Source organism: Rhipicephalus microplus, chromosome 8 (genome assembly GCF_043290135.1).
Source record: "Rhipicephalus microplus isolate Deutch F79 chromosome 8, USDA_Rmic, whole genome shotgun sequence".
In the NCBI taxonomy this organism is placed as follows: domain Eukaryota; kingdom Metazoa; phylum Arthropoda; class Arachnida; order Ixodida; family Ixodidae; genus Rhipicephalus; species Rhipicephalus microplus.
The window spans coordinates 112,414,360-112,439,856 of NC_134707.1; the positions used below are offsets into that span (position 1 = coordinate 112,414,360).

The window sequence follows — 25,497 nt, forward strand, 5'->3', positions numbered from 1 at the left end:
CCCGATAAGCTTCGAGCTGTCACTGACTTTCCGTTGCCCACATCTCTGAAAGCCCTAAGATGTTTCGTCGGTCTCTGCTCCTACTTTCGTCGCTTCGTGCGCAACTTCGCGTCCATCATCGCACCTCTCACGAGTCTGCTTTCCAACAGCAAAGGCATATCTGCATGGTCACCTGCATGTGACGACGCATTTCGCCAGCTCCGCCGCCTGCTGACCTCACCACCTATTCTTCGTCACTTCGACCCTGCTGCGGCCACAGAAATTCACACCGATGCAAGTGGCATCGGTCTTGGTGCAGTTTTGGCACAACGGAAAGGCACCCAAGCTGAATACGTAGTCGCCTATGCAAGTCGCGCTCTCAAGAAGGCTGAATTGAATTACTCCGTGACAGAGAAGGAGTGTTTGGCCATAATCTGGGCGTTGACGAAGTTTCGCCCGTACCTTTACGGCCGTCCTTTCGACGTGGTCACAGACCACCACGCTCTATGTTGGCTGTCCACCTTGAAAGACCCGCCCGGACGCCTGGGGCGTTGGGCACTTCGATTGCAGGAATACGACATCCGTGTCGTATATCGTTCCGGTCGCAAGCATGCGGATGCCGATGCACTTTCGCGATCACCATTAACACCAGATGTGGCTTCTCTGTCTCCCCCTTTTACCACCTTGTCACCGCTCGACACGACTGACATGCTTTTGGAGCAGCGTAAAGACCCACACCTTGCCTTGTTAGTCGAATACCTTACCGATCCGTCTGCTGTCCCTTCCACGAGAGCGCTACGCCGGCAAGCAGCCCAATTTTCCTTACGAGACAACATTCTGTACGGCCGTAACTACATGCCTGTTGGTCGGAAGTGGCTCCTTGCTGTCCCAACTCATATGCGCTCTGACATCTGCATGAATTTCCATGCAGATCCCCAAAGTGCTCACGCAGGTGTCCTGAAAACCTACGAAAGGCTGCGCCAGCGCTATTACTGGCGAGGAATGTATCGCTTTGTGCAGAAATACGTTCAGTCTTGCACCACTTGCCAACAGAACAAGACACCTCCGCGGCACCTTACTGGCATGTTACAGCCGCTCCCGTGCCCGGCTCGCCCATTCGACCGCGTGGGTATAGACCTCTATGGCCCCCTCCCATATAGTATCTCTGGAAACCGGTGGATTATTGTCGGAGTCGATCATCTGACACGCTACGCTGAGACTGCAGCTCTACCGGCAGCGACCGCCCACGAAGTTGCACTCTTCATTCTCCGCAGCTTCATTCTACGCCATGGTGCTCCGCGGGAATTACTCAGTGATAGGGGTCGAGTGTTCCTGTCGGAGGTCATCCAAGCTATCCTCGCTGAATGCAACATTATCCACCGGAAATCTACCGCATACCATCCACAGACAAATGGTCTTACTGAGCGGTTCAACCGCACACTTGGCGACATGCTGAGGATGTACACCTCCTCCGACCACACTAACTGGGACGCTGTATTGCCCTTTGTTACCTTCGCTTATAACACCGCGACGCAAGCGACTACCGGTTTTTCCCGTTCTTTCTATTGTACGGCCGCGAACCTTCCTACCCACTCGACACAATACTACCGTATCGCCCTGATGCATCTGAGTGCTCCCCGCTTTCGGAAGTCACCAGATACGCTGAAGACTGCCGTCAGTTGGCTCGGTCTCTGACAAGTGAGGCTCAAGGCCTACAAAAGACTCGACACGACGACGCTCACCGCATAGCTCCTACATTTCGTGCTGGCTCCCTTGTGTGGCTTTGGGTGCCCCCGCACGTTCCTGGCCTGTCTTCTAAACTTCTGGCCCGGTACCATGGTCCCTACCGTGTCATTGACGCGACCTCCCCGGTGAAATACGTCATCGAGCCATTAACACAATCGCCAGATTTGCGCCGTCGAGGACGCGAGACCGTACACGTCGACCGTCTCAAGCCCTACTACGACCCCCTCATTGTGCCTACTCCCTGAGTCGCCAGGATGGCTACCCTTCACCCCGGGGGTATTGTAGTGGAGCATACGCACCAACGCGTATGCGCCTTCGGAAGACAACGAGAAGCCCGTGCTCTGATTGCGCGAGAACCTGTGCCGCCTTTGCCAGACTTGCTGTTCGCCCATTTTCCGTCGCGACCTCGTTGCGACTCCTCTGTTCTAATAAACATCATCGCAAAGGTATTACTGGCGCGGAATGTTTACCTTCGTCCGCCAGTTCATTCGCGGCTGCCACAAATGTCAGCGGCGGAAAAGCCCGCCACATCCTGCAACGGGTTCATTGCAGCCACTTCCATGCCCAGGTCACCCATTCGACCGTGTAGAAATTGACCTCTACGGACCACTAACATTAACAACGGCAGGCCACCGATGGGCTATCGTGGCAGTGGATCATCTAACACGGTACGCTGAAACTGCTGCCCTCCCCACAGCTGCAGCACAAGACGTCGCAATTTTCGTACTCAATCGTTTTGTGCTTCGTCATGTTCATCCTCGAGAGCTCCTCAGTGACCGAGTGACAACTACATTGATGCGGCCAAGTATCCACGTAGAAACACGTATGCTGTCAGCGTCGTAGATTCTAAAAGCCGAAAATTAGCGTCGGCCGCGGTCAACGCACTATATTCAGAGGCAAGAGAAGAATCGGCAATCGCTTTAGCAACCACATGTACAGACGCCGTGGTGATTTTCACGTGCTCGCAAGTCGCCTGCAGCAATTTCGCTAAGGGCCGTATCTCAGCCAAATTCATCAACATTTTGAAACGGCGAAGCACCCCGCTGCCATACACTTGTATATAATGGATTCCAGGACACAAGGCAGGAAAATGGAGCGGCACACGCCGCTGCCCGCGAGCACGCCATCCGGGCTGCAGCCTGCCTACAAGACATCTGACCCGTCGTTGAAGAAATGGAATTTGTTCGAATCACCTAGTCGTCGTTACTCCAGCATTAGAGGCTGGAGGGACGAGTATATCCTCCACCACACCCAAAACTGACAAAAGAGGGAAGCATGATACTGAGATGCCTGCAAAGCAGCACATACACACATAGGGCCATAATGCACGGTCTCTACCCTACGAGATATAGCTCAATGTGCCCGCTCTGCAGCGTACCAGATACCCTGGCACACTTGCTTTGTGCATGCCATTATATTGCCAGACGTAATCTGCAACAATATTCGACTGATACTTCAGCAGGTTGGACGAACGAAGACCTAAATGAAACGTGGGAGGGGAAGCTCACTCTCTAGGACCTGGAAGACCAACAACAACTCGTCCCAAGTTCCAAGAGGGCAGTAGATACCAGAAGGTTTCCGGAATAAGAAGCCCTCCTACCTCAGGGTGACAACGGGCATTGCTCGGGACACCGTTTTTAAAAAAATTAATCAACGTTCACTTCTCTGTCTCTCTCAGTCGAACTGTTTTCACATACTTCTTGACCTGCAGACAGGCTGCTTTCGTGGTCCGAAGGTGAGTCTCCTGAACCTTTCGTGTCTTTTTTGTTGTCTTTCAAAATGCTGTCACACGCTACAGCGTTTTTACAGACATCGCTCGCACTTGCTGCTGGTATCCCTGACGCAATCAAGAGGCGGATAGTACTTGACACGCAGATGAAGAGGCTGTCCACGCTCAGTCGAGAAATGCTGCCTCTGAACGATTGCATGCACGATCTTCTCACGGTAGGGTGCAAAGTCCTCAAGTTCCTCGTCAACTGCCTCGTCTTCAGTTGCGTCGAGGATCTGTTTGTCCAACTTCAGTTACGTTGACGATCTGCTTGTCCAACTGGTGGATCTCAGCTTCTCTAGTAATCAAAATGGTGGCTTGCCGGTTCTTGTCGCGTGCCTCGCTGTGGAAGTCTCAGTAGTACTGTCAGTATACGTAATCTTTCGTGAGACGCTGGCCCTGATTGTCCCACGTAATTTCCCAAGACGCTTTACTGAAAACATTGTCGTTCTGAAACGACTACAGTTGGGTTTCACGGCGCCAAATGTTAAGAACAAGAATCCGTGGTCGTAGGTCAAGTACACGACGATGTTTCCTCTATCAAGGCTAGCTCCACTTTTCTTCTTCGTTCTTCTCTTTCTCTGAGTCCCCCCGCCCCCACGATCCTGCCTCACTTTTTTGTTTTGATAAGGTAGAACGGCAACGTGGGCCACATATGTTGGTGGTCATAATTTAGCTTATGGTGCCACTAAGCCCCTATCATACATGCAGCTGATTGATATTTGGTGTTCAGGTCCCAATATCGCCATATAATTATGAGAGACGCCGTAGTGGGGGGGGGGGGGGGCTCGGGAAGTTCCGACCACCTGGGGTTCTTTAACGTGCACACCAATCTGAGCACATGGGCCTATAACATTCCCGCCTGAATTGGAAATGCAGCCGCCGAACCTGGGATGTGATCCCGCGACCTGCAGGTCAGTAGCCGAGAACCTTAGCCCCTAGACCACCGTGGTGGGGAGTCTCATACATGCGGCATCAAAGACCTCTCCTTATCTCTGGGGGCCACATTAGTTGAACAAAAAAACGCTCGACCAACCATATCGGTCGCAATATCAATGAAAGAGTCTTAATGACTCCTGATGGTTCATGGATATTTCAGTGCAGCGTCCGTAATATAAGCGGTAACACGCAAAACACGATTTTTCAACAGAAATACTCGGAGCGCATGTGGCTATATATTATTGTATTTGTGTATTTGTGCGTCCGTTCTTAAGCACAGACGTGGCAATGAATTTGAGTGTATGAGTGCGGCACCCTCTGGGCGACATCATTGAGGAGGAGCCCTCGATTCTTCATGCTTTTTTTTTCGCTGGCAGCTGACGGCCTTAGGCAGAGATATGCGCAAGCATATTATTCACCAAAAGGATCTGTTATTTTACTCTCTAAGTTCACACCACTGCAATGTAGAGAAAAACAGCAAATCAAAATATTTTTTCAGAAGTTCAGGATTATTCAGTTCAGTGGTGAACATTATAGACAAGAAATAACGCCTCTAGCAGTAACCATACCGTGGTCAAGCAATGCGACTGTGACTATGGTGTTGGGAGGCGTTGCGTTTGTTGCATTCGTAACGTCGGTGCGTGCTGTGTCCCAAGTTGGCAGTTAGTAAAGCTGCCTCGGATGCAAGGTCAACGTGTAAAAGTGCATAATACCGTAGCTATAAGCAGGATGCATAAAGCTTATTCTCGACAGTTAGGTGGGTAGAATACTAGCTTAGAGAATACCTGCAAAATTCATCTCGAGCAGGCATGGAGGTTATGCATCAACAAGGCCATAATTCAGTTTGATCACCTTGAAGAAGTGGTGTTTCTTAAACCTATACGTCCCTTGAGGTCCTCGCGCGCTGTTCTTATTTAAAATTGCCGTGCCAGGTTGGCAGCGGCCCCCTTATATGGGCATATCTGCAACTCTTAAGATCTGTTCGCAACACAAACCCATTCGAAATGCCAGTCCCGTTTATACTTTATCTCAAAGTTTCATTTAAAGTTTTGTCAGTTCTTTCCTAAAAGTTGACTCTGCAGAAAGTTTTGAATGTTTCCCATCTGGTTACTTTTCCTATTGCTGAGCTATTCTGAAGTGTGGGAGGGCTGGCAAATTTTTGAGAAATATTACTTGATATTCGAGACTGATCAATCCCCATTGCAAGGCTTTCGCCAGGATAGGGCGCTTTATATTGTTACGATTAATACACGACGCCGTATCGGCGAGGCTGTGGAAGAGATTTACTTAAAACCAGTAGTAATCGTGTGACCGGTTTAGCTGCGAACGAGCGGAGAGCACCTTTTTATCTCTTCGTCAGGCACACACGCGCATCGTCCCACAAAATATCAATATGCATGTAGCATAATCCCCGGTGGCAGAAGCGCCGTCTCGGCGCATATAGAGGTCAACATCAGCGGGAGAGTGGTAAGGCTTCAAGCGTGAAACATGTACGATATCGGTGATCTGTGAGGCAGTTGAAAGCGATGGGGCAGCAGGGGTAATTTCGTATGTCCCAGGAGTAATTTCCGACGGACTCGATATGAACCTGTGTAGCGGGAAAGAAGTTTTTCCGACAAGCCGATTTGAAGGGTCGGGGGCCATAGCAGCACCAATGAACCAGGTGAGAAGGGCACGTCACGGTGCCGTTGATTGTACAAATGCCGCTGGTTCTCTTGAGAGGAGAGGAAGCGAGTGCGGGCGATTTCGCATGCGTTGGCAGCCCGAGTGATATTGTCAAGGGCATATTCGCTGGTCGGTGTCGCGGTAGACGGATTGACTGTATCTAGGGGTAATGTAAAATCTCGGCCAAACAACATAAAAAAATGGAGAGTCACCGGCAGTGTCATGGCGCAAAGAATTATAGCAAATGTGACGTACGGCAACGCAAGATTCCAGTCGGTGTGGTTAGTAGAAACGTACTTGGCGAGCATATCATAAGCGTTCTATTTAGACGCTCCGTGAGTCCATTGGTTTGCGGATGGTATGACGTATCAGCTTGTGTCTCGTTTGACAGTACTACAAGATGTCGGCAATCACCTTCGACAAAAACGTGCGGCCGTGGTATGTAAGCAGCTGCCGTGGGGCTCCGTGTTGCAAAATCACGTTCTTGAGGAGGATGTCGGTGACGTCTGTGGCGCAGCTTGTTGGTAGAGCTCGTGTGATGGCACAACGCGTGGCGTAGTCGGTGGCCACGGCTATCTACTTGTTACAAGAGGAAGACATTGGGAAAGGCCCGATCCAACGGAGAAGAACGGTTTTGACGGATTGTCAAGTGGTTGAAGGCGTCCGGCGGGAAGTGTCGATGGCGTTTTGAGGCGCTGACATTTTTCACAAACCGCAACGTATCTTCTGACTGAGCGTGCAAGCTCTGGCCAGAAGTATCGGCGTATTAGGTCGTAAGTGCGTGAGACACCAAGGTGATTGGCTGTCGGAAGGTCATGAAGTTCATTAGGAATTTCCGAGCGAAAATGTTTCGGAATGACGAGTAGCAGGGCCGGTCCGTCCTGCTTGAAATTTTCGTGGTTTTACACACCATCGTGGCGCACGAATAAGTGATGGGACTGATTGGAAGATGGTGATTTGAGCCGCTCAACGATAACACGCAAGGGAGCATCACGGCGCTGCATGTCACCGATACATGTCATTTGCGAACAAGAAAAGACGCGAGGGCCGGTGTCGGTGTCAAGTATAGTGTTTGACTCGGCATCCAGGTAGCGGGACAGACAGTCTGCGTCCTGATGAAGGCGTCCGGACTTGTACATCACCGTGTTGGTATACTCTTGCAGTCACAGAGCCCAGCGCCCGATCTGGCCAGTAGGATCCTTCTGTGACGTAAACCAACATAGCGCATGAAGGTCACTAATTGATTGATTGATTGATATGTAGGGTTTAACGTTCCAAAACCACTATATGATTATGAGAGACGCCGTAGTGGAGGGCTCCGGAAATTTAGACCACCTGGGGTTCTTTAACGTGCACCCAAATCTGAGCACACGGGCCTACATGAAGGTCTGTTACTACAGAGAAGTTTGTGCCGTATAAATGTGGGCAGAACTTTGAGACTGCCCAAACAAGAGCGTGACCCTCACGCTCTGTAATAGAGTAGTTGTGCTCAGCAGCTGTGAGGAGGCGGCTAGCGTAGGCGACAACTTGGTCGTGTTCTCATTGGCGTTGGGCTAAAATGGCTCCAATCCCGTGACCACTAGCATCGGTTCGTACTTCTGTCGGAGTGGATGGGTCAAAGTAAGCCAATATAGGCAGAGTCGTCAGAAGCGTGATTAGATGAGAAAAAGCAGCAGCTTGGTTGGTATTCCAGGTAAACGTGACGTCTTTCTTCAGAAGCTTAGTGAGAGGTCGAGCGATGGTTGCGAAACCTTTCACAAACCTTCTAAAGTAGCAGCTAAGTCCTACAAAAACTCCGGACGTCTTTAACTGACCGGGGTAAAGGAAACTGGTGACTGCACGAAATTTCTCCTGGTTCGACTGACACCAGATCTGTCGACAAGGTAACCCAACACTGTTTTTTTACGGCATCCGTAGTGGCACTTCAACGAGTTTAATTGAAGGCCTGCAGTGCGGATTATGTCGAGAATAGCTGAAAACGCTGAAGGTGATCTCAAATGTTGGGGAATTTACAACAACACCGTCAAGATAACAAAGACATGTTGAGCATTTGAACCCTTGTAGCAGAGAGTATCAAGCGCTCGAAAGTGGCTGGGGCGTTGCACAGCCCAAACGGCATAACCTTGAACTGATATAGGCCGTCTGGAGTTACAAATGCATTCTTCTCTTATTCGAATCTGCCAGTAGCCGGAACGTAGGTCTATTGAAGGAAAGGATAGGGCGCCGTGGAGACAATCAAGAGCCTCATCGATTCGGGGTAAAGGATAAACGTCCTTTTTCGTGATTCTATTCAGATGGTGGTAGTCCACGCAGAAGCGTTTCGTGCCATCTTTCTTTTTAACGAGCACAACGGGGGACGCCGAAGTGCTCGAAGAGTGTTCAATGATTCCCTTGGCTAACATCTTGGTAACTTCTTGTTGAAATACTTGACTCTCGGTGGCAGACAACCGGTATGGTCGCGGATGAATGGGATGAGAATCGCCTGTTTTAATGCGGTGCTTGATGAGTGAAGTCTGGCCGAGCTGATGGCTGCCTACGTCGAATTTGTCTCGGTATGAAGCCAGAAGGCGGCAAATCGTGGCTGACTTCTCAGGTTCGAGGTCCGGGGCGCTCATAAAGCGTAAGGTTGCATCCAGACACGTGGCCTCCTGCGAGTGACGTGGGTGATCGGCACACACGTCTGCCGCAAAACAGGTGACGTGGTCGTCCATTAAGTGTCTTAGCGTGGCGACGGATATTCCTTGCAGTAGCACTTGTTTTATAAAACCGAAATTGTTAACAGGTGAATATGTTCGGTTTGAGGCGATGGTTACGACGGAGTGTGGGACAGTAATGTCACGTGCCAGGAAAACATCAGGAATAGGCGTCACGATATAATCACCGTCGGGCACGGGAGAAGTTGTTACCAATAAACGAATGTGAGAGCTTTAGGTAGTATCCGGAAGAAGTCAGTGGTGCACAGGCTGTTCGGAAATTCAGGGTGAGAATTCAGAAGAGGAAGTTTTAAAGAGAGAGTGCTGGCGGAACAGTCAATCAGGGCAGAATGCGTCGATAAGAAGTCCATCCCGAAGATGACGTCATGAGGGCAGAGATCGAGCAGGGTAAATAAAACAGGAACATTGCGGCTGGCGAGGCTATTACGACTGGTACACATTCCAACCACTGGTGCAGTGGAAGTTGGAGGCAGGGTAGTTAGACAGGACACTGGCAAGCTTTCCCAGGAAACGAAGAATCTCATTAGGAACCATAAAATTATGAAAGTCTCAAGTACAACAGACAAAATAGAACTGGCAGAGCTTTCGAAGTTTATTAACAGGCGTAAGGTATCCGATGTAAGAAGGTATAACATGGAGAGAATTGAACACGCTCTGAAAAACGGAGGAAGTGTCAAAGAAGTGAAGAGGAAACTTGGGATAGGCAAAAATCGGATGTATGCACTAAGGGACAAAGAAGGCAAAATAACTACCAATATGGATAGGATAGTTAAAATAGCGGAGGAGTTTTACAGAGATCTGTACAGTAGCCGAGACAACCACGACCTTAATACTATCAGAACTAGCAGTAACCCAGATGACACCCCACTAGTAATGATAGAAGAAGTCAGAAAAGCTTTGGAGAGCATGCAAAGAGGCAAAGCGGCTGGTGAAGATCAGGTAACATCAGATCTGCTGAATTATGGAGGACAGATTGTGTTAGATATACTAGCCACTCTGTTTACGAAGTGTCTCCTGACGGGAAGGGTACCAGAGTCTTGGAAGAACGCTAACATCATCTTAATACATAAGAAAGGAGATGACAAGGACTTGAAGAATTACAGGACGATTAGCTTGCTCTCTGTAGTATACAAGCTATTTACAAAGGTAATTGCTAACAGTGTAAAGAAAACATTAGAATTCAATCAACCAAAGGAACAAGCAGGATTTCGAACAGGCTACTCAACAATCAACCACATTCATACTATCAATCAGGTAATAGAGAAATGCTCAGAGTATAACAAACCACTATACATAGCCTTCATAGGTTACGAGCAGGCGTTTGATTCAGTAAAAATATCAGCCGTCATGCAGACACTGCAGAATCAGGGGGTCGATAAAGCGTATATAAACATCCTGGAAGAAATCTACAGGCGATCAACTGCTACCATAGTGCTTCATAAAGAAAGCATCAGAATACCAATCAAGAAGGGTGTAAGGCAGGGGGACACAATCTCCCCAATGCTATTTACCGCGTGCTTACAGGAAGTTTTCAGAAGCCTAGATTGGGAACAGTTAGGGATAAGAGTTAATGGAGAGTACCTTAGTAACCTGCGCTTCGCCGATGACAATGCATTGCTGAGTAACACAGGGGACGAAATGCAACTCATGATAACAGAATTAGACAAGGAGAGCAGGAAAGTGGGTCTTAAAATGAATCTGCAGAAAACGAAAGTAATGTACAACAACCTCGGAAAAGAGCAGCGCTTCGAGATAGGTAATGGTGCACTTCAAGTTGTAAAAGACTATGTCTACGTAGGGCAGATAATAACTGCGGAGCCGAACCACGAGATTGAAGTGACTAGAAGAATAAGAATGGGGTGGAGCACATTTGGCAAGCACACTCAAATAATGACAGGTAGATTGCCACTATCCCTCAAGAGGAAGGTATATAACAGCTGTATCTTGCCGGTACTTAGCTACGGAGAAGAAACCTGGAGACTTACAAAGAAAGTTCAGCTTAAATTGAGGACGACGCAGCGAGCAATGGAAAGAAAAATGGTAGGTGTAACCTAAAGAGACAAGAAGAGAGCAGAGTGCATTAGGGAACAAACTGGGGTTAAGGATATCATAGCTGAAATCAAGAAGAAGAAATGGACATGGGCCGGGCATGTAGCGCGTAGACAGGATAACCGCTGGTCGTTAAGGTTAACTGACTGGATTCCCAGAGAAGGCAAGCGGGTTAGGGGGAGACAGAAGGTTAGGTGGGCAGATGAGATTAAGAAGTTTGCGGGTATAAATTGGCAGCAGCAGGCACAGGACCGGGTTAACTGGCGGAACATGGGAGATGCCTATGTCCTGCAGTGGACGTAGTCAGGCTGATGATGATGATGATGACACATTCCAATGATGGCTACAGTTCCACCATCGGCGACACGGGCAGCTTGTGTTACGGCAGGCATGAGCACTACTTTTGAGGCGGCGACACAGACCAGCACTCATTATAGACACCTGAGCTCCAGTGTCAACTAAAGCCGTCAAAGACAGACCGTCCACATGCACGTTTAGCAAGTTTTTATTAGTAGGTAGTGTCAACGGAGGATTCGGGTCAGTCGCACTTGATGCAGCACTACCTCCAGAAGCTGCACAGTCTATTTTTTTGTCCAGGAAGATCCAGAGTTAGTCGTTGATGGATAGCGGCGGGGTTTAGGTGACGGAGAATGGCGGCGTTGCGGTGACGGTGAACGCGTGGTAGAGCGGCTGTTAGGTGCGCCGGCACGGCTGGGCGAATAACGACGGGGGTCCAAGTTTGGCTCCTACAAGGATTTAAATGGTCGACATGTTTGTGTTACCTCGACGAAGTGATCATTTTCTCACCTACCTTTGCAACCCACCTTGAACGCCTTTGGACCATTCTATCCATATATCGACAGGCCGGCCTGCAGCTCAATTCCTGCAAGTGCCACTTCGGTCTTCATCAGATTACCATAATGGGTCACCTTGTTGGTGCTGCCGGCGTACGGCCAGACCCGGTGAAAGTACGCGCTGTAACAAACTTCCCAGTCCCACGCTCAGTCCATGATGTTCGCAGTTTCGTGGGCCTCTGCTCCTACTTTCGCCGGTTCGTGAAAAACTTTGCGGCACTCGCCCGACCACTCACTGTCTTCTCAAACAAGACGTCCAACGGTCACGGAATTGGTGCAGTTTTGGCGCAAATTCAGCGGGGCAACGACCGTGTAATAGCGTACGAAAGCCGTCTGCTTTTTAAGTCTGAAAGCAATCATTCTATAACAGAAGGGGAATGTCTCGCTCTTGTTTGGGCAGTTTCGAAATTCCGTCCTTACTTGTATAGCCGCCCTTTCCGTGTCATCACAGATCGTCACGCGCTGTGTTGGTTTTCTTCTCCTAAGGACCCCACTGGACGACTTGGTCGTTGGGCATTACGCCTACAGGAGTATTCCTACTCGGTTGCTTATAAGTCTGGACGTCTTCATCTGGACGCCGATTGCTTATCCCGCTACCCTGTTGATCAGCCCGACGAACCAGACATCGAGCCTAGCCTCAGCGTCATGTCAATGTCCCAGTTTCTTCAGATACGTGATGAACAACGTCGTGATGCTTCTCTGCGACAACTTATTGACCGTCTCAAATATGCTCCGAACGACACGTCACTTCCCATGTACGTCTTCCTGAATGGCACGCTGTACCGTCATTGCCTCCAGCCAGATGGCCCTGAGCTCCTTCTTGTCGTGCCGAAAAATTTGCGTTCAACCGTGCTTCACGAGCTTCACGATGAACAAACTGCTGGTCATCTGGGTGTATCTCAGACGTTCGACCGCGTGCGTCGCCGCTTCTTTTGGCGCGGTCTCGCTCGGTCCGTTCGCCGTTACGTGTCCTCCTGCGATAAGCGCCAACGTAGGAAGCGACCTACTGCGCTCAGGCTGGACTTCTTCAACCGATCTCCATCCCAACCAAACCTTTCTTCCGTGTTGGTATAGATCTTCTCGGTCCTTTTCCCGAGTTGAAATCGGGCAACAAGGGGGTCGCCGTGGCTATAGAATACGCGACTAGGTATGCCATCACTCGGGTGCTCCCCACCAGCACCGCTACTGACATTGTGGACTTTTTGCTCCACGACGTCATCCTACACCATGGTGTTCCTCGCCAATTACTCACGGATCGTGGCCGCGCATTTTTGTCCCGTGTGATCGACGATCTTATGCGCTCTTCCTCGACGCACCACAAGCTGACCACTTCCTACCATCCCCAAACAATTGGCCTTACCGAACGGCTAAATCGGAACCTAACAGACATGCTCGCAATGTATGTGTTCTTCGACCACCATGACTGGGACCTGGCGCTACATCACGTGACCTTTGCGTACAATTCTTCGCGCCACGACACCACTCGTTATTCACCCTTTTATTTGCTTTATGGCCGTGATCCGACGTTACCACTCGACACCTTACTTCCAACCACTACAACGCCGTCAACCGAATACGCACGCGACGCTATTTCTCGTGCCGACCACGCACGTCTGATCGCCCGCTCTAGACTTTAGGCTTCGCAAGCCACTTAGAAAGCCATCTACGACAGGCGGCATGCTGACGTTCACTTTTCACCCGGTTCTCTTGTTCTCCTTTGGTTCCCAGTTCGTCGAGTTGGCTTATCAGAAAAGTTATTGTCTCGCTACATGGGTCCTTACCGTATCATCCGCCAGGTAACCGACGTCACCTATGAGATCATTCCTGCATCTGAGACCACAAGCCTGCCTGCAACCACATCTAGTGATGTTGTGCACGTCAGCAGGCTAAAACCTTACCACCTACCTACTGAAGACCGTAGTTTATGTGCACCGAGACGGCGCTTTTACCGCCGGGGGGGGGGGGGTAATGCTACGTAGCTGACGTATCAGCAGTCAGAAGACGACAACAAGGAAGTGGTCGGTTGGTTGTGCATGCTGCTTCCATCTTAGCTGACGCCAAACGCATCAGTTTAAATATTAAATATAGATTTTAAATAGACACGCCTCGTGTCATTTTCACGTAACAATATCAAGGCTGCATATCCCTATTGAAACGTTCCGAATGCGATGTCCAATACTTCCGTATGTTTCCGTAAGAATCTGACGGAAATCTATAGATATATATGGGAAACCTAGGTATTCTTTATGGAAAAGTAAGAATTATTTGACTTGCATACGGAACGTTTCAGTAGGATGAAATTGCGTGGTTAACGAAATAGCAATCATTTAGGGATGACCTCAACGTTAAAACCACCATAATCGACATTGAAGGCTTGTTTAAGAAGATGCTCAAGATAGCCGAACGCTACACTAAGGACATACAGCTTGACGCCAATACACCCGTCGTCGACGCACATCTCCTCTACCTTTGGGAAGGTTGAACAGGACTTCTAAAACGGTGGCACCCGCAGAACTAAGCAGAAAGTTAAGAAAACGCATTCTGTCCTCACCGAGCAATCTCAAGATTATGCGAACCAATCGGCCAGGCGAAACGGGCACGCTTTCTTTGACAACGTTCAGGAGCACCAGGAACGGATTAGCACCAGGACGGGTGAGCACCAGGAAGACCTGACATCTGCTTCGCACACTTCCAGTCACGTCACCCTCCGAACCAGCACAGAAGCAGCAGCTTCAGAGTCTTTTTCGAAACTACGCCGGTATAGAAGGACACCTCCTAAAAGAAAGACGAAGAACATCTGTGGCCATGCACCCCCTGGAGCTTCAATTCACACCAAAAATTACGCTGGCGCACCAAACACTGCGCTCGACCGGCACTTTAGCTAGGCTGAACATACACAGCCCAAACGAAGTTGACCAGAAATACCAGCGCAGGAATAGACAGGTTTTTCGAAAAGCACTCACGCAACCTATCGCACCAGGCCATCACGGATCTTCTCCGATATTTCAATGGCTGCTGGGATTAGTGCTTCCGACCTGCGGTACGGAAGCACTCAAAAATAACCTTGATCCCTAAGCCTTACAAACCAGTCGGCATTGAGAACATACGCCCGATTTCTGTGCGTGGGAAAGCAGTTCGAACATTTGGTGCAGGACTGCCTAATCCAGTACCTGGAAGATAGTGGACACCTACCGGCCACCATGTTCGGCTTCAGGCAGCATCTTCGACACACGACGTGCTCTTACTACTCGAAGAAGACCTCATTATCACTTCACCCATTGAAGAAAGTGCTTCAAACTCGGAGTCGACGTCTAGGTGGTCTTCAATAAAGTCAGCCTCGAAGCGATCTTCAACAACCTCGAAGGCATTGGCTGCGGCATTAAAACCTACACGTACGTCAGAAACTTTCTGACGGCCCGTACGGCAACTGTGGGCATATGCAACATCCATAGCAGAAGCTTCTGACAACCAAAAAAGGCACACCGCAGGGTTCGGTCATTTTGTCTTTACTTTTTTGTGGCTATTTTAAATCTGCCGAAAATTCTCAATAAAATACCAGATTTACGGCACGCGATCTATGCTGATGACATCACGCTTTCGACCAGAGCTTTGAACACTGAGAGACAAGAGAACTGCCTACAAATAGACCGATCCCACAGGCCAGTTTCGCGACGCCACCGCTGCCGCGGCAGCCGCGGTGCATGCCGGTACTTGTAGTCGTCCGGGCGCACCAGCCAGCCGAAGTGCCTGAGCGTTCCCTTTTCGATAGATTTTTCGGTCGTGTGGAGCCGTCTTACGGTGGGAGGATTTACGTGCTGTGTTCCTGGATGCTACAACAACAGCACAAGGGATAAAGGCTTGGGTTTCTACGTCTTTCCTAAAGAGCAAAAGCTTCGGGAGACGTGGATTCAGCGTATCAACAGGGCTGGACGGGGCGGCAGGTAAGACATCTTATTAAATGTATAGTGCCGCTTTGAAACTAAATAAGCGTATTGCGGTAGTTTTTTTATGTGAATGTTTAATCATGAAGCTTAGCATACCAAAGAATATGATATTTGCTCACTCTGCCTGCGTATACTCTTACCGGATAGCTCAGCCGCGGTTCGCGGTTGTGCATGCCGGTCATTTTTTAGCGCATCTTCCTTATTCTAGCGTTTTTTGTTACCGCTGCGTACTAATATTATTATTATTACGAGTTGTAGTGCTGAGGTCTTTTAGTTTTCCATGTTGCGCAAGTGCAGCACCGCGTACGCGGCTTGTGTTTTTTTTTTACAACGCAAGTGGCAAGCATGCAGGCATAAGGGGAAGGCAAGCTCATTGACGAGGCTCTCCTAATAGCTCTACCGTACATCGAGACCTTACTTTTTAGAAACGACGTAACGTACTTCACGGCACGCTTGCAACAACTTACCCAGAACTCGTTGTGCCAAACGGCGATTAGCTTTCGCGGATCACCCTCGATGCAAACGGTGCCTCTGTAATCTCGTCCTTTCCGTAAAATAGTTATTTGGTGCATGCACGCGGCCGATTTCGCTGCACCTATGCAGATGAGTGGCACAAACAGCTGTATAATTTACCTGTGTGTGGCGTTGTCGAGTGAGGCTGAAAATTAAAATTACATTTGTCATTTGCCCTTGACTGATATGAAACTTTTTGTACGTTAATCAAGAGAAAGTGATACTGTTGTCTTGCAGTGGTAGCATGCCGACTGGACATTTAAAAGGAACCTGAAAACGCAGTAGATGATGTTCAGTGTCATATGAAATAATGCTGGAACTTTTTGTGCTCAGGTTCTCCAAGTTTACGCCTACCACGGGACACCGAGAATGCGGTGCCCACTTCGAAGGAGGAAAAAAGACTTACATGAACAGAGTGCCCACAATCTTCCCGCTGAGACCGCAAAAGGTGGAAAGGAGGCGACCACTCATAAGGACACAGGTAATTTGAGCGCAAGCAATGCAGAGAAATAGCATTACGTTGTTGCATATGCACCACTGAATATTTTGTTATGGCTTAATGCAGGCAATGGCTACTTAAGGGTTGCGCTACTGCGTAAAAAAAGCAATGATGCCGAGTAAACTTAAACTCGTGTGAAGGTATAAAATGCAGTATTGGATATCTCACCTGCAGCTGCACAGTGTGTTGTAAAAATCACTGAAACACATTGCTTTCTTTTTTCATTTTCCCCTGACAGCCGGAACTTCCCAACAGTCCAACTGTGGCACCCCAGCACGACCCAGAAGTCTCAGGCTCTGCCATCACTAGTAGCAGCAGCGACAGTGAAGACACCGCACAGCAAAGCACTCTACTCATGGACCATGCCTACAGCAGCCAAGAGTCAAGCTATGACTAGCTTGCCAAGAAAGTTGCTTGCCAAAATAATGTAATAACTGAGCTAGCAGAAAAGGCTGAAGCTGCTTACGCGCATGTTGAAGAGCTCAACCGCCAGCTAAAACGCTCTCAACAGGACCACGCTGAAGCAAAAAAGCTATGTGACCACCTTCAGCAGAAGAATAGGTGCTTGCGGCTTGAGCTATCCTGTATGCAGAAGAAAGTCAAGAGGTGCAAGGCTGAAGCTACACAAAAGATTGACATCACGTATGAAGCCCTTGTAGAAGATGAAAAGAAGCTGTGGTACTACACTGGCTTTACATCCAGAAAGTCCTTCGACAGTTTTTGGTCCCTACTTGAACCAGATGCGAAAAAGCTGCGGTTCTGGCAGATGAAGGAAACGGAGAACGAGGACCGGAACTTCATCCTGCCTTTGAAGACACAGCTTGTGCTCGTCCTAATGAGGCTACGGCTGGGCCTTGACGGCCTTGACCTTGCGTACAGGTACGCTGCCAACGTTGAAGTGTTTTTTTTTGCATCAGTACTCATTTTTGCCTTTGCATAAGGTCCAAGTGGAGTGACTAATGAAACTCTGTTACCATGCCAATACATTTATGCGGGAACTGTGTATAATTTTATTTATGAATATGCTGTGAGGAAAACAAGCATAACCCAATCAGCCCGAAAGGGGCCATGAAGACAAAATACGAGTTTGCTTTATTCAAAAGATTTGGTATTTTGTAATACCCTTAGTGCTTGTCCGGTAGCAAACGAACTTTCATTCACTGAGAAATTCAAGTTTAAGCCAAATTTCAGTGTTCCTGCCGAGCGTAGCTGGTTTTGTTAGTTACTTTGTGCATAGGGGGAATGCAGCATGCTGTGTATTCGTACGTTCCTCAAAATATCAGCAATGGTATGCAGCACTTTTTCACTTATCGTTTATAATGAAAATGACTGGAAGTAACAAGGTGCTTACACAAAAAGAATTCAGTACCGTTTAAGCATCTTCTGCAATGACATCTTCATTGCAACCGTAGGTTCTTTTGTTTGTGCTGCAGAAAATTACTGATGCACATTTTTTGCAAATTTGTTTTTCGTAAAGGTTTGGCGTTTCTACGTCAACCGTTTCGAGGATCTGGGTAACATGGCTGGATTTTTTGGACAACAGGCTTCGCCAGGTATGTCAGCACCAGTTATCTTTTTTTATTGCCTTTTGTTTGTGGTCTCTGTGATGGCCGCGACAAATTGCAACATTTATGGGAAGGGAGAAAGGGGACTGGATGGAATTTTAGGTATAAAAGGCCAACTGTACACTGATCAGTCGCGTAGCCAGGGTTCTATTTCAAGGGGTGTTTGTCAGCCTTCCCCTCATGGCCAGATATATTAGCCCCCACTACTGCCTTTCTGTCTGTCAAGATACCTGCTAAGAACGTACAGGTAATTTAATTCCCCGAAGCATGCTTTTTTAAGCTTACTGCAAGATTGCTCAGCTTGAACACCTTGTGTTTGCATTCTAAGATGGATCGATTGAATTAAAGTAAATTTCAGTAAAACTACTTGTTAGGCAGTTGGTTCACGCTTGTAAAACCCAGAGCGCAAAAATACAACACAGGCGAAGCACAATGGGACAAGCACTCACTCTCAGCTAAAAATTATTGGAAGCAACGTCACATGTCACCTCACCCAAATGTACTCATTTCACTTTTTTCATTCTGCGGGTTGCTACATGGCTCAATGCCCGCGGCGTTGTGCTGCCCAAGGATGCGGGTTCGATTCTCGGCCGTGGCTTCCGCTTTTCTTACGCAGGCAAAAAGCGAAAATGCTCGCATGTTCGAGATTAAGGTGCTCGGTAAAGGTTCCCATCTGATCAAATTAAACTGAAGCCCTCCACTACAGTGCACCTTATAACTTATGTAGTGCCTGTGCATTATAACTCAATAAATCAATCGATGAACCTTCTGGGTCTTACAGCACATGCCCAATGCAGTAAATGATTTTATTTATATGTAACGATGCTTCCAAAAAAGTTTTGTTGAGAGAATGCTTATCCCAGCATGCTTCTCGTGTGCCCGTGTGTTTTTTGCTAATTTTTAGAGCATTTGTAGATTCATTTGACAGTGTTACAAGCTGTGATGACTCATCTTGCGGTCTCTACTGCAGAGCAGTGCCAGTACTTGTGGAAAAAATCAAAGGTGGAGAAGGTGACTTTTTAAATCGTACATTAAGAGCATTGGGGAGATTCATGTGCATTGATATTGCAGTCTTAGATCCTTCGCATAAATCCACCACTCTAAGACCACTCCCCCCGCCCGTTCCTAAGCCACTGATGATATTAATGTAAAAAATATGAAAACCCACTTTTCCTTCTTTTTTTTCAGGTCCCAACATGGATGCCTCCCCACCTGTGCGACCAGTACAGGCCACAAGCTTTCACTGACAAGGGCTACACCACTGTTGACGGCATCCTCGACTGCACCGAAATTTTCATCGAAACCCCCTCGTCATTCCGTGTACAGAGTGAGACCTATTCCTCGTACAAAAAGCACAATACTGCAAAAGGGTTAGTTGTGTGCAGCCCGAACGGCTTTGTTATGTTCGTGTCCGATCTTCCTCCTGGGAGGCTGTCTGACAAGGCCCTAACAAAGGCTTCCGGTGTGTTGGAAAAGTTCTCACCAGGGCGAAGTTTGATGGCTGATAGGGGGTTCACCATCGAAGAAGAGTGCAAGGAACTTTCACTGCACTTAAACATTCCGCCATTCATGGAAGGACGGCCTCAACTGTCTGAAGCAGATGAAACTGAGACAAGGCTTATTGCCAGTGTGCGCATACATGTGGAAAGGGTCATTCGGAGGATAAAGACCTACAGAATACTCTCACAGGTGTTTCCAAACAGCATGTCTGGACAACTGAACAAGGTGTGGCATGTTTGCGCACGCTTGACAAACTTTGTGGGTGAGCCATTGCTGTGAGCAGATGTGAGTGAAGTCTGCATGTCTGCTGATAGGCTGCGCCAGTTCGCTTGCACTACATTTGACTACTTTTTTGGCCATGCAACACAGCCAGAAATTGGAAGGATATAGGCCATTGTGCCTGTTCTAGGAACTGCTCACCGTCTCTCCAAGCTTTTTTATTCACCTTAGCCCAAAACAAGGAACAACCCAATCCCTTCAGGAGGGCACGTACGAAGAGCCGTATCCTTCCCGTGCACATTCAAGCATCATAAGAAATGTCCCTGCCTAGGTTTTGTATTCAGTTTATTTGCATTGTTTACTTGGTCATTCCCTTATTCTCTAAATTTCTTGAGAACTACGTTTACTTGCACGAAAATATGTGTTGTCTGCATTGACCCCCCTTTTCTTTTTTGTTGTCATAACACATTGCTACCTGTACTGTCATGAACGTGCATTATGCAATAGCCATACTCTCTTCATCTCTGTCACCATTTCAAACAGCGGCACGTTTTGATGCTTTCCATTAAAATAGAAGTGAACCCATGCCTGGCGGTGTCAATGAATAGGTACATACATTTATTTCGATAGGGTAAAAGCTCGTGATCGTGGCCATAGCTGCCCATTGAGAAGCATACTTGTATGGGCTATCACCATATTGTCCCCTTGTGTCCAGCCATCCAGTCTGCTGTGGTTTAACATAAACATGAAAGGTTAATTAACAGGCTGACGTAGCCTTTTAATGCGTGACAGCATTCATTGATGAACTGAAGGTATGTTGAGTGTATCATTTCCTGCATAGAAACCAGCTGCAGGAGGATAATGGAGCTGTGAAGAAACGGCGTTACACAGTGCTCGAGTAAATTTCAAGAAGCCTGCAACCGCCTGTTTTGCGAGAAACAGTTGTCTAAAAATATTTTCCACTTAGGGCTCCAGTACAGTGGTTTATTTGACATTGTTTTCGTGCTTCCCGTAAACTGTGTAGGGCCTTCAGGAAAACAAAAAAAAACAGGCCAGAAGGCACATGATAGTACAGGCCTACACACTAGCAGTGGTGGGTAAAAAGTAGGGCCATAAAAGAAGCGGGTCACAACACATCATAGCACAGGCCTACACATTAGCAGTGGTGGGATAAAATTTCGAATAGCTCATGCCAAGTGACACGTGAGCAGGTGCCTCGCTGTCCCACAAAACACTAATTCATGGAAAGCTGTGGCATGTGTTACCGGTCTGCTTGTTTAATTCACCTTGAATTAATTCAAAATGAATGCGAAAAGAGAAGTACAGACAATGCAGCAGTAAAAGAGCCCGTCAATGTAACATTACATTGAACAAAGTGGCAATGAAGACAGACACAAATAACACAAATACCCTATCAGTAAAGAAGCAGTTAATAAGTATCACCAGGCTTTTTACCTCCACAGTACGTAAGCAAGCTTAGGTGCCCCGAGAATTTTTTTAAATTCCACATAAGTTGCTGTTTTGGAGCAAGGCCGGCCCTTACAGTAGCACGCAAGCCATAATGGTGTGAATATTAGTAGCAACAATAACGCCAGTGGTGCAATTTCGTGTGCTTCTTGGCGTAAATAAGCAAGCCTATGCCTCCGCGAAACTAGCATGAAGCACACAGACGCTTCACACTGGAGGGACTCACGCTCGTTTGTACTATTTTTCCCCAGCGTGGTCAAGTTATGCACGTGAATGATGTACAAAGAAAGAGGGTAGACTGTTCTTGTTAACGCAGAACAAAAATTCACAAACCTCATACATAAACATCTTTGTTGTAGAAAACGCAATTTACAGGCACAGAAGCAAAACTCTGGTGGGCTACTTCTACTGGCTTGAAGGATTTATGGTATGACAGAACACACGCACAAGCTTGAAAACATTTTCTAGCTTTACTTTACCAGTTACTGGAAATGTAGGGAAGCAAGTAGCTGGAAGTAAAAAATTTGCAACGTTCTATGAATTCCGTGAAGAAACTCTGGTCAAATGGCACGGAGATTTGTCGGCACTCTTCCTTGCTGTAAACAAACAGCACGCAGGTGTTCAGACCAGTCACATCCATCTGCACTTGCACCTGAGTATAATAGCCACTACTTTTTTTAGTTCCCCAGCACGCAACTGCCTTTTGGCAAAATCTTGAATTTTTAGGGGCACTTTGATCTCAAGCAGCCGTGGTGCGCAACATTTACACTTCACGAGCCCATCTGGGCTAGCACCTAGAAAAGCGTGATCACGAGAGAGGAAGAGGCCAGTTTCAGTCACCTCAACATCCACGTGGCTGTCGTTTTTGTCCTGAAAGGCTTTCCTGGCTTCAGGCTCACACAGCAGGCCTCTCTTCATGGCAAATGTTGCCCTGCCTTTCTTTTTCCCAACCACTGCTGCGATGAGACGTCGGGGATCATGCGGCCCCATTTTGGTTTGGCACGTCCTGACCCATGTGTAAACTCTATGCGCTACAGATGCAGTGATCAGACCCTCCCTATACATATGCCAAAGGAGGCAAGCACTTTGCAGTCGTGTGGCTGCCTCTACGGCTGTAACTTCTTCGTCTGTGTATGACAGCAAAGCATTCCCCTGTTTGGCTCGCTCCAGCCACCTTAAAGGTAGCCCAGCCACATCTTCGGTAGCGGGGCTCTCAACTTTTCTTTGTTTTTCGGGAAGAAAGTCATTTGCTTCAAGTACGTCTGCGAAGCAATCGAGCCCACATTCTTTGAAGTTTCCATGCAAGTTTATGAGGCTCGGTGTTGACAGATTCGAGTATTGTGTTCTCAAGCATGAGTAGGCTGCTCGTTTTTTGTGAAGCCTTGGTGCATCACTGATTTTTTCAGTGGTGTCCTTGGAGAATACAATCTGTTGAAATTGCTCAGTCACTTTTTTTGGATCCCGCGGGTTGTACCACTGCCGTTCACCTTCAGTGCATGCAATGGCATTTGGTACTTCAGTGAGATCATGTTGCGCAATGTGCATCAGCCCGTACAAAACGCAGCAAACATGTTTGCAGACACCACCTTTCCCAGCAACACATGAGCAGCTGCCACTGACAAGCTCCCCATCACACTTAAGCAACTTCACCCCAACACTGTACACTGTCCGTGTTGCCATGGATGCCAGAACTTGTGCCTTCACCACGGTCTCTGCGGTGTCTTCAGTTGAAAACACCAACTTTTGCAGGTGGCCTGATGTGAAAAGCCGCAGGCCAGCATCTCGATGTTTTCTAGCGCCTTTACTTTCAGTGTACCTGCATGAAGAATAAACGTTCACGTTTATGTGCTGTGCAGGACTTTTTCCTTCTAGAATATACATTTACACATTCCACCCTTTAGTTAACTGTTGCACAATAAAAATAATCCCACTTTCAGGCCTGCAGAAACAGCTGAAGAAATTTTTGTAATTGTACTTGGCTGGAACAGTTGTCAAGAGTACATTCCTGTGCATAAACACCTTTTCATTCCCTACACAAATTTGCACACTCCCACTTTTTGTCCATTGTGCAAGTTCTGAAGATATAGAACTAAAACTAAATTTAAGAAGACTGTCTACTGCAATCAGATATGTAAAAAACTTCATTTTAAAGTGACCTCAAATTGTAACAGCAAAATGGTTGGGAGCTGCGCTAGTTGGCACGTATTCGGATGGGAATCAGTGGAACTTTGTCGGAAACACACGGCACACTGTTGACTTTGTGATTGGGAGCGACGGAAGTAATAGCCGGCGAGAACAAACTTTCAGGAAGATGGGGACGATCGAGTAAAGTCGGGCTCGACTCGATCTGGGCGCTTTGTTACGTGGTCTGAAACTTCACGAAATAATGTGAGGGGAATGGAGGAGAGAAATGCCAGCTTTAATTATTCATTTCTCAGCAATCAAGAGTTGCTGGTCATTGAATAAAAGCTGAGAAAGCTACAAATGGCGTTATTTTCCAGCTAAACACAAAGTTACTCAGACCCGCCGCGGTTGCACAGTGCCTAAGGCGTTGTGCTGCTGAGGTAGAGAATGCAGGTTCGATTCTCGGCCGCGGCGGCCGCTTTTCTGATGGAGGTGAAAAGCAATAACGCCTGTGTTTTCAATATTCCGGCGCACGATAAAATCCCCAGGTGGTCAAAATTATTACGGAGCCCTCCACTACGGCGCGCCTCATGCCTGCATTGCATCGGTGGATTAAACCACACAATCAACAAAGTTACTGAGCCTGTAGCGTACCACTTTAATAAAGAGAAGAATTTTTGCATACTACAGAGCCTACAAGATGGGTAGAGCTTTGTGGCACTAGGAATAGTTCAAGAAACGTTACACTTTCTGAAACATTTGGGTGTCAGCATGCTCTTTTTTCCCAAATAGCACTCATCAGTTTTAGAGAATCATGACTGCCGAGTTAAGTTTGCATACCTGACAATGTGCTCCTTTCCAAAGTATGGGTTCACGGAGCTTGTTTTGCAGGTCCACCCTTGACTGTTGTGGTTGTGTAATACAGATGCCATGGCACAGCATTACACGGAGCTGCAAAAAAAAAACAGAGCCTGAAGGTTAGTTTAATCTGAACATAGCCAGCTAAACTTTCTGCTAAGCCAATACACTTTCTTAGATTACATATTTTTATCAGGGCGTTACCCTCTATTGGTGGAACATATAAACATCTGCATGCTGCGTACTCTATAAAAGAACCCCGGGCAGTGTCAGACAGTCGGTGCGCGTTGTCCGCGCAGAAGCCAGGCCAATGAACCAGCTGCACGTAATAATAACATAATATGCCTCGACTGCATGATGCTCGTACCCGATGAGTAGTAGTAACGACGTGTTGACTAGTTGGTGTGGTAGCATCATGCAAAAAAGCACAAAAAACAATGAAACGCAGCAGTAGTTCTCATGAGAAGAAAAAAGAAGAAATCGCTCGCCCTGTTTTCAGGACCTTACCAGTACCAAATCTTTAGTCACATGATAGTAATCCCATGACAGGGACTGCTCTTTACTAGTGCTGAGATAATCTTCACTGTTGCACATACTGCACACAGTAAATACTCTTAAGAGAAAAAAGCTTAGCGAAGTAGAAATTATAAAGACCATAAACAACAGGGCTATAACAACGAAAAAAATAACTGCAATGAAATAACGCAGGACCACGACAAAAGCCATAATAAAAACGCAATCCATGAAAAGAATATTGATTATTTAAAAATGCAGCCAATGCATTACTGTACCGCAAGAATGCAGTTTTCTAGGCGATGCCGTCCTCCAACCACACGAACCTGCAGCTCTCTGGTAACTGCATGTACAGAGGTAAATACTGTTAACAACGCACGAACGCGTGGCTTTCGATACGTGCAGCACAGCCTGCTGATAGCCACTGGCGTAACCAGCGATATTAGGTGACGGCGCTGCGGCGGCTTGGCATGCGAAAGCTATTGCCCATGCTTCTTTTTTTTGGGGGGGGGAGGCAGGGAGAGATTCGACACCAGAAGTCCCTCACCACGACCGTCGCCAACACATAAAATAAACGATAT

General features: G+C 47.6%; 1 protein-coding gene and 1 pseudogene across 1 annotated transcript; one reads left to right on the top strand and one right to left on the bottom strand.

The window, feature by feature from the left end:
• Positions 1-17,086: 17,086 nt before the first annotated feature.
• Positions 17,087-20,740, top strand: LOC142769335 (uncharacterized). The gene is made up of 3 exons (XM_075872487.1): positions 17,087-17,549; positions 18,148-18,223; positions 19,424-20,740. The coding sequence occupies exons 1-3, from the start codon at positions 17,257-17,259 to the stop codon at positions 20,012-20,014; spliced, it is 960 nt and encodes a 319-aa protein (XP_075728602.1). The 5' UTR covers positions 17,087-17,256; the 3' UTR covers positions 20,015-20,740.
• A 1,075-nt stretch (positions 20,741-21,815) lies between these two features.
• LOC142769336 (uncharacterized) lies at positions 21,816-25,398 on the bottom strand (annotated as a pseudogene).
• Between the last annotated feature and the right edge of the window lie 99 nt (positions 25,399-25,497).

Bases quoted from the DNA above. Each gene is read 5' to 3' on its own strand.
- LOC142769335 (XM_075872487.1), top strand. From the start codon at position 17,257: ATGCAGAAGAAAGTCAAGAGGTGCAAGGCTGAAGCTACACAAAAGATT. The intron at 17,550-18,147 runs GTACGCTGCCAA...TTTTTCGTAAAG, and splicing joins GGCCTTGACCTTGCGTACAG to GTTTGGCGTTTCTACGTCAA. The intron at 18,224-19,423 runs GTATGTCAGCAC...CTTTTTTTTCAG, and splicing joins TGGACAACAGGCTTCGCCAG to GTCCCAACATGGATGCCTCC.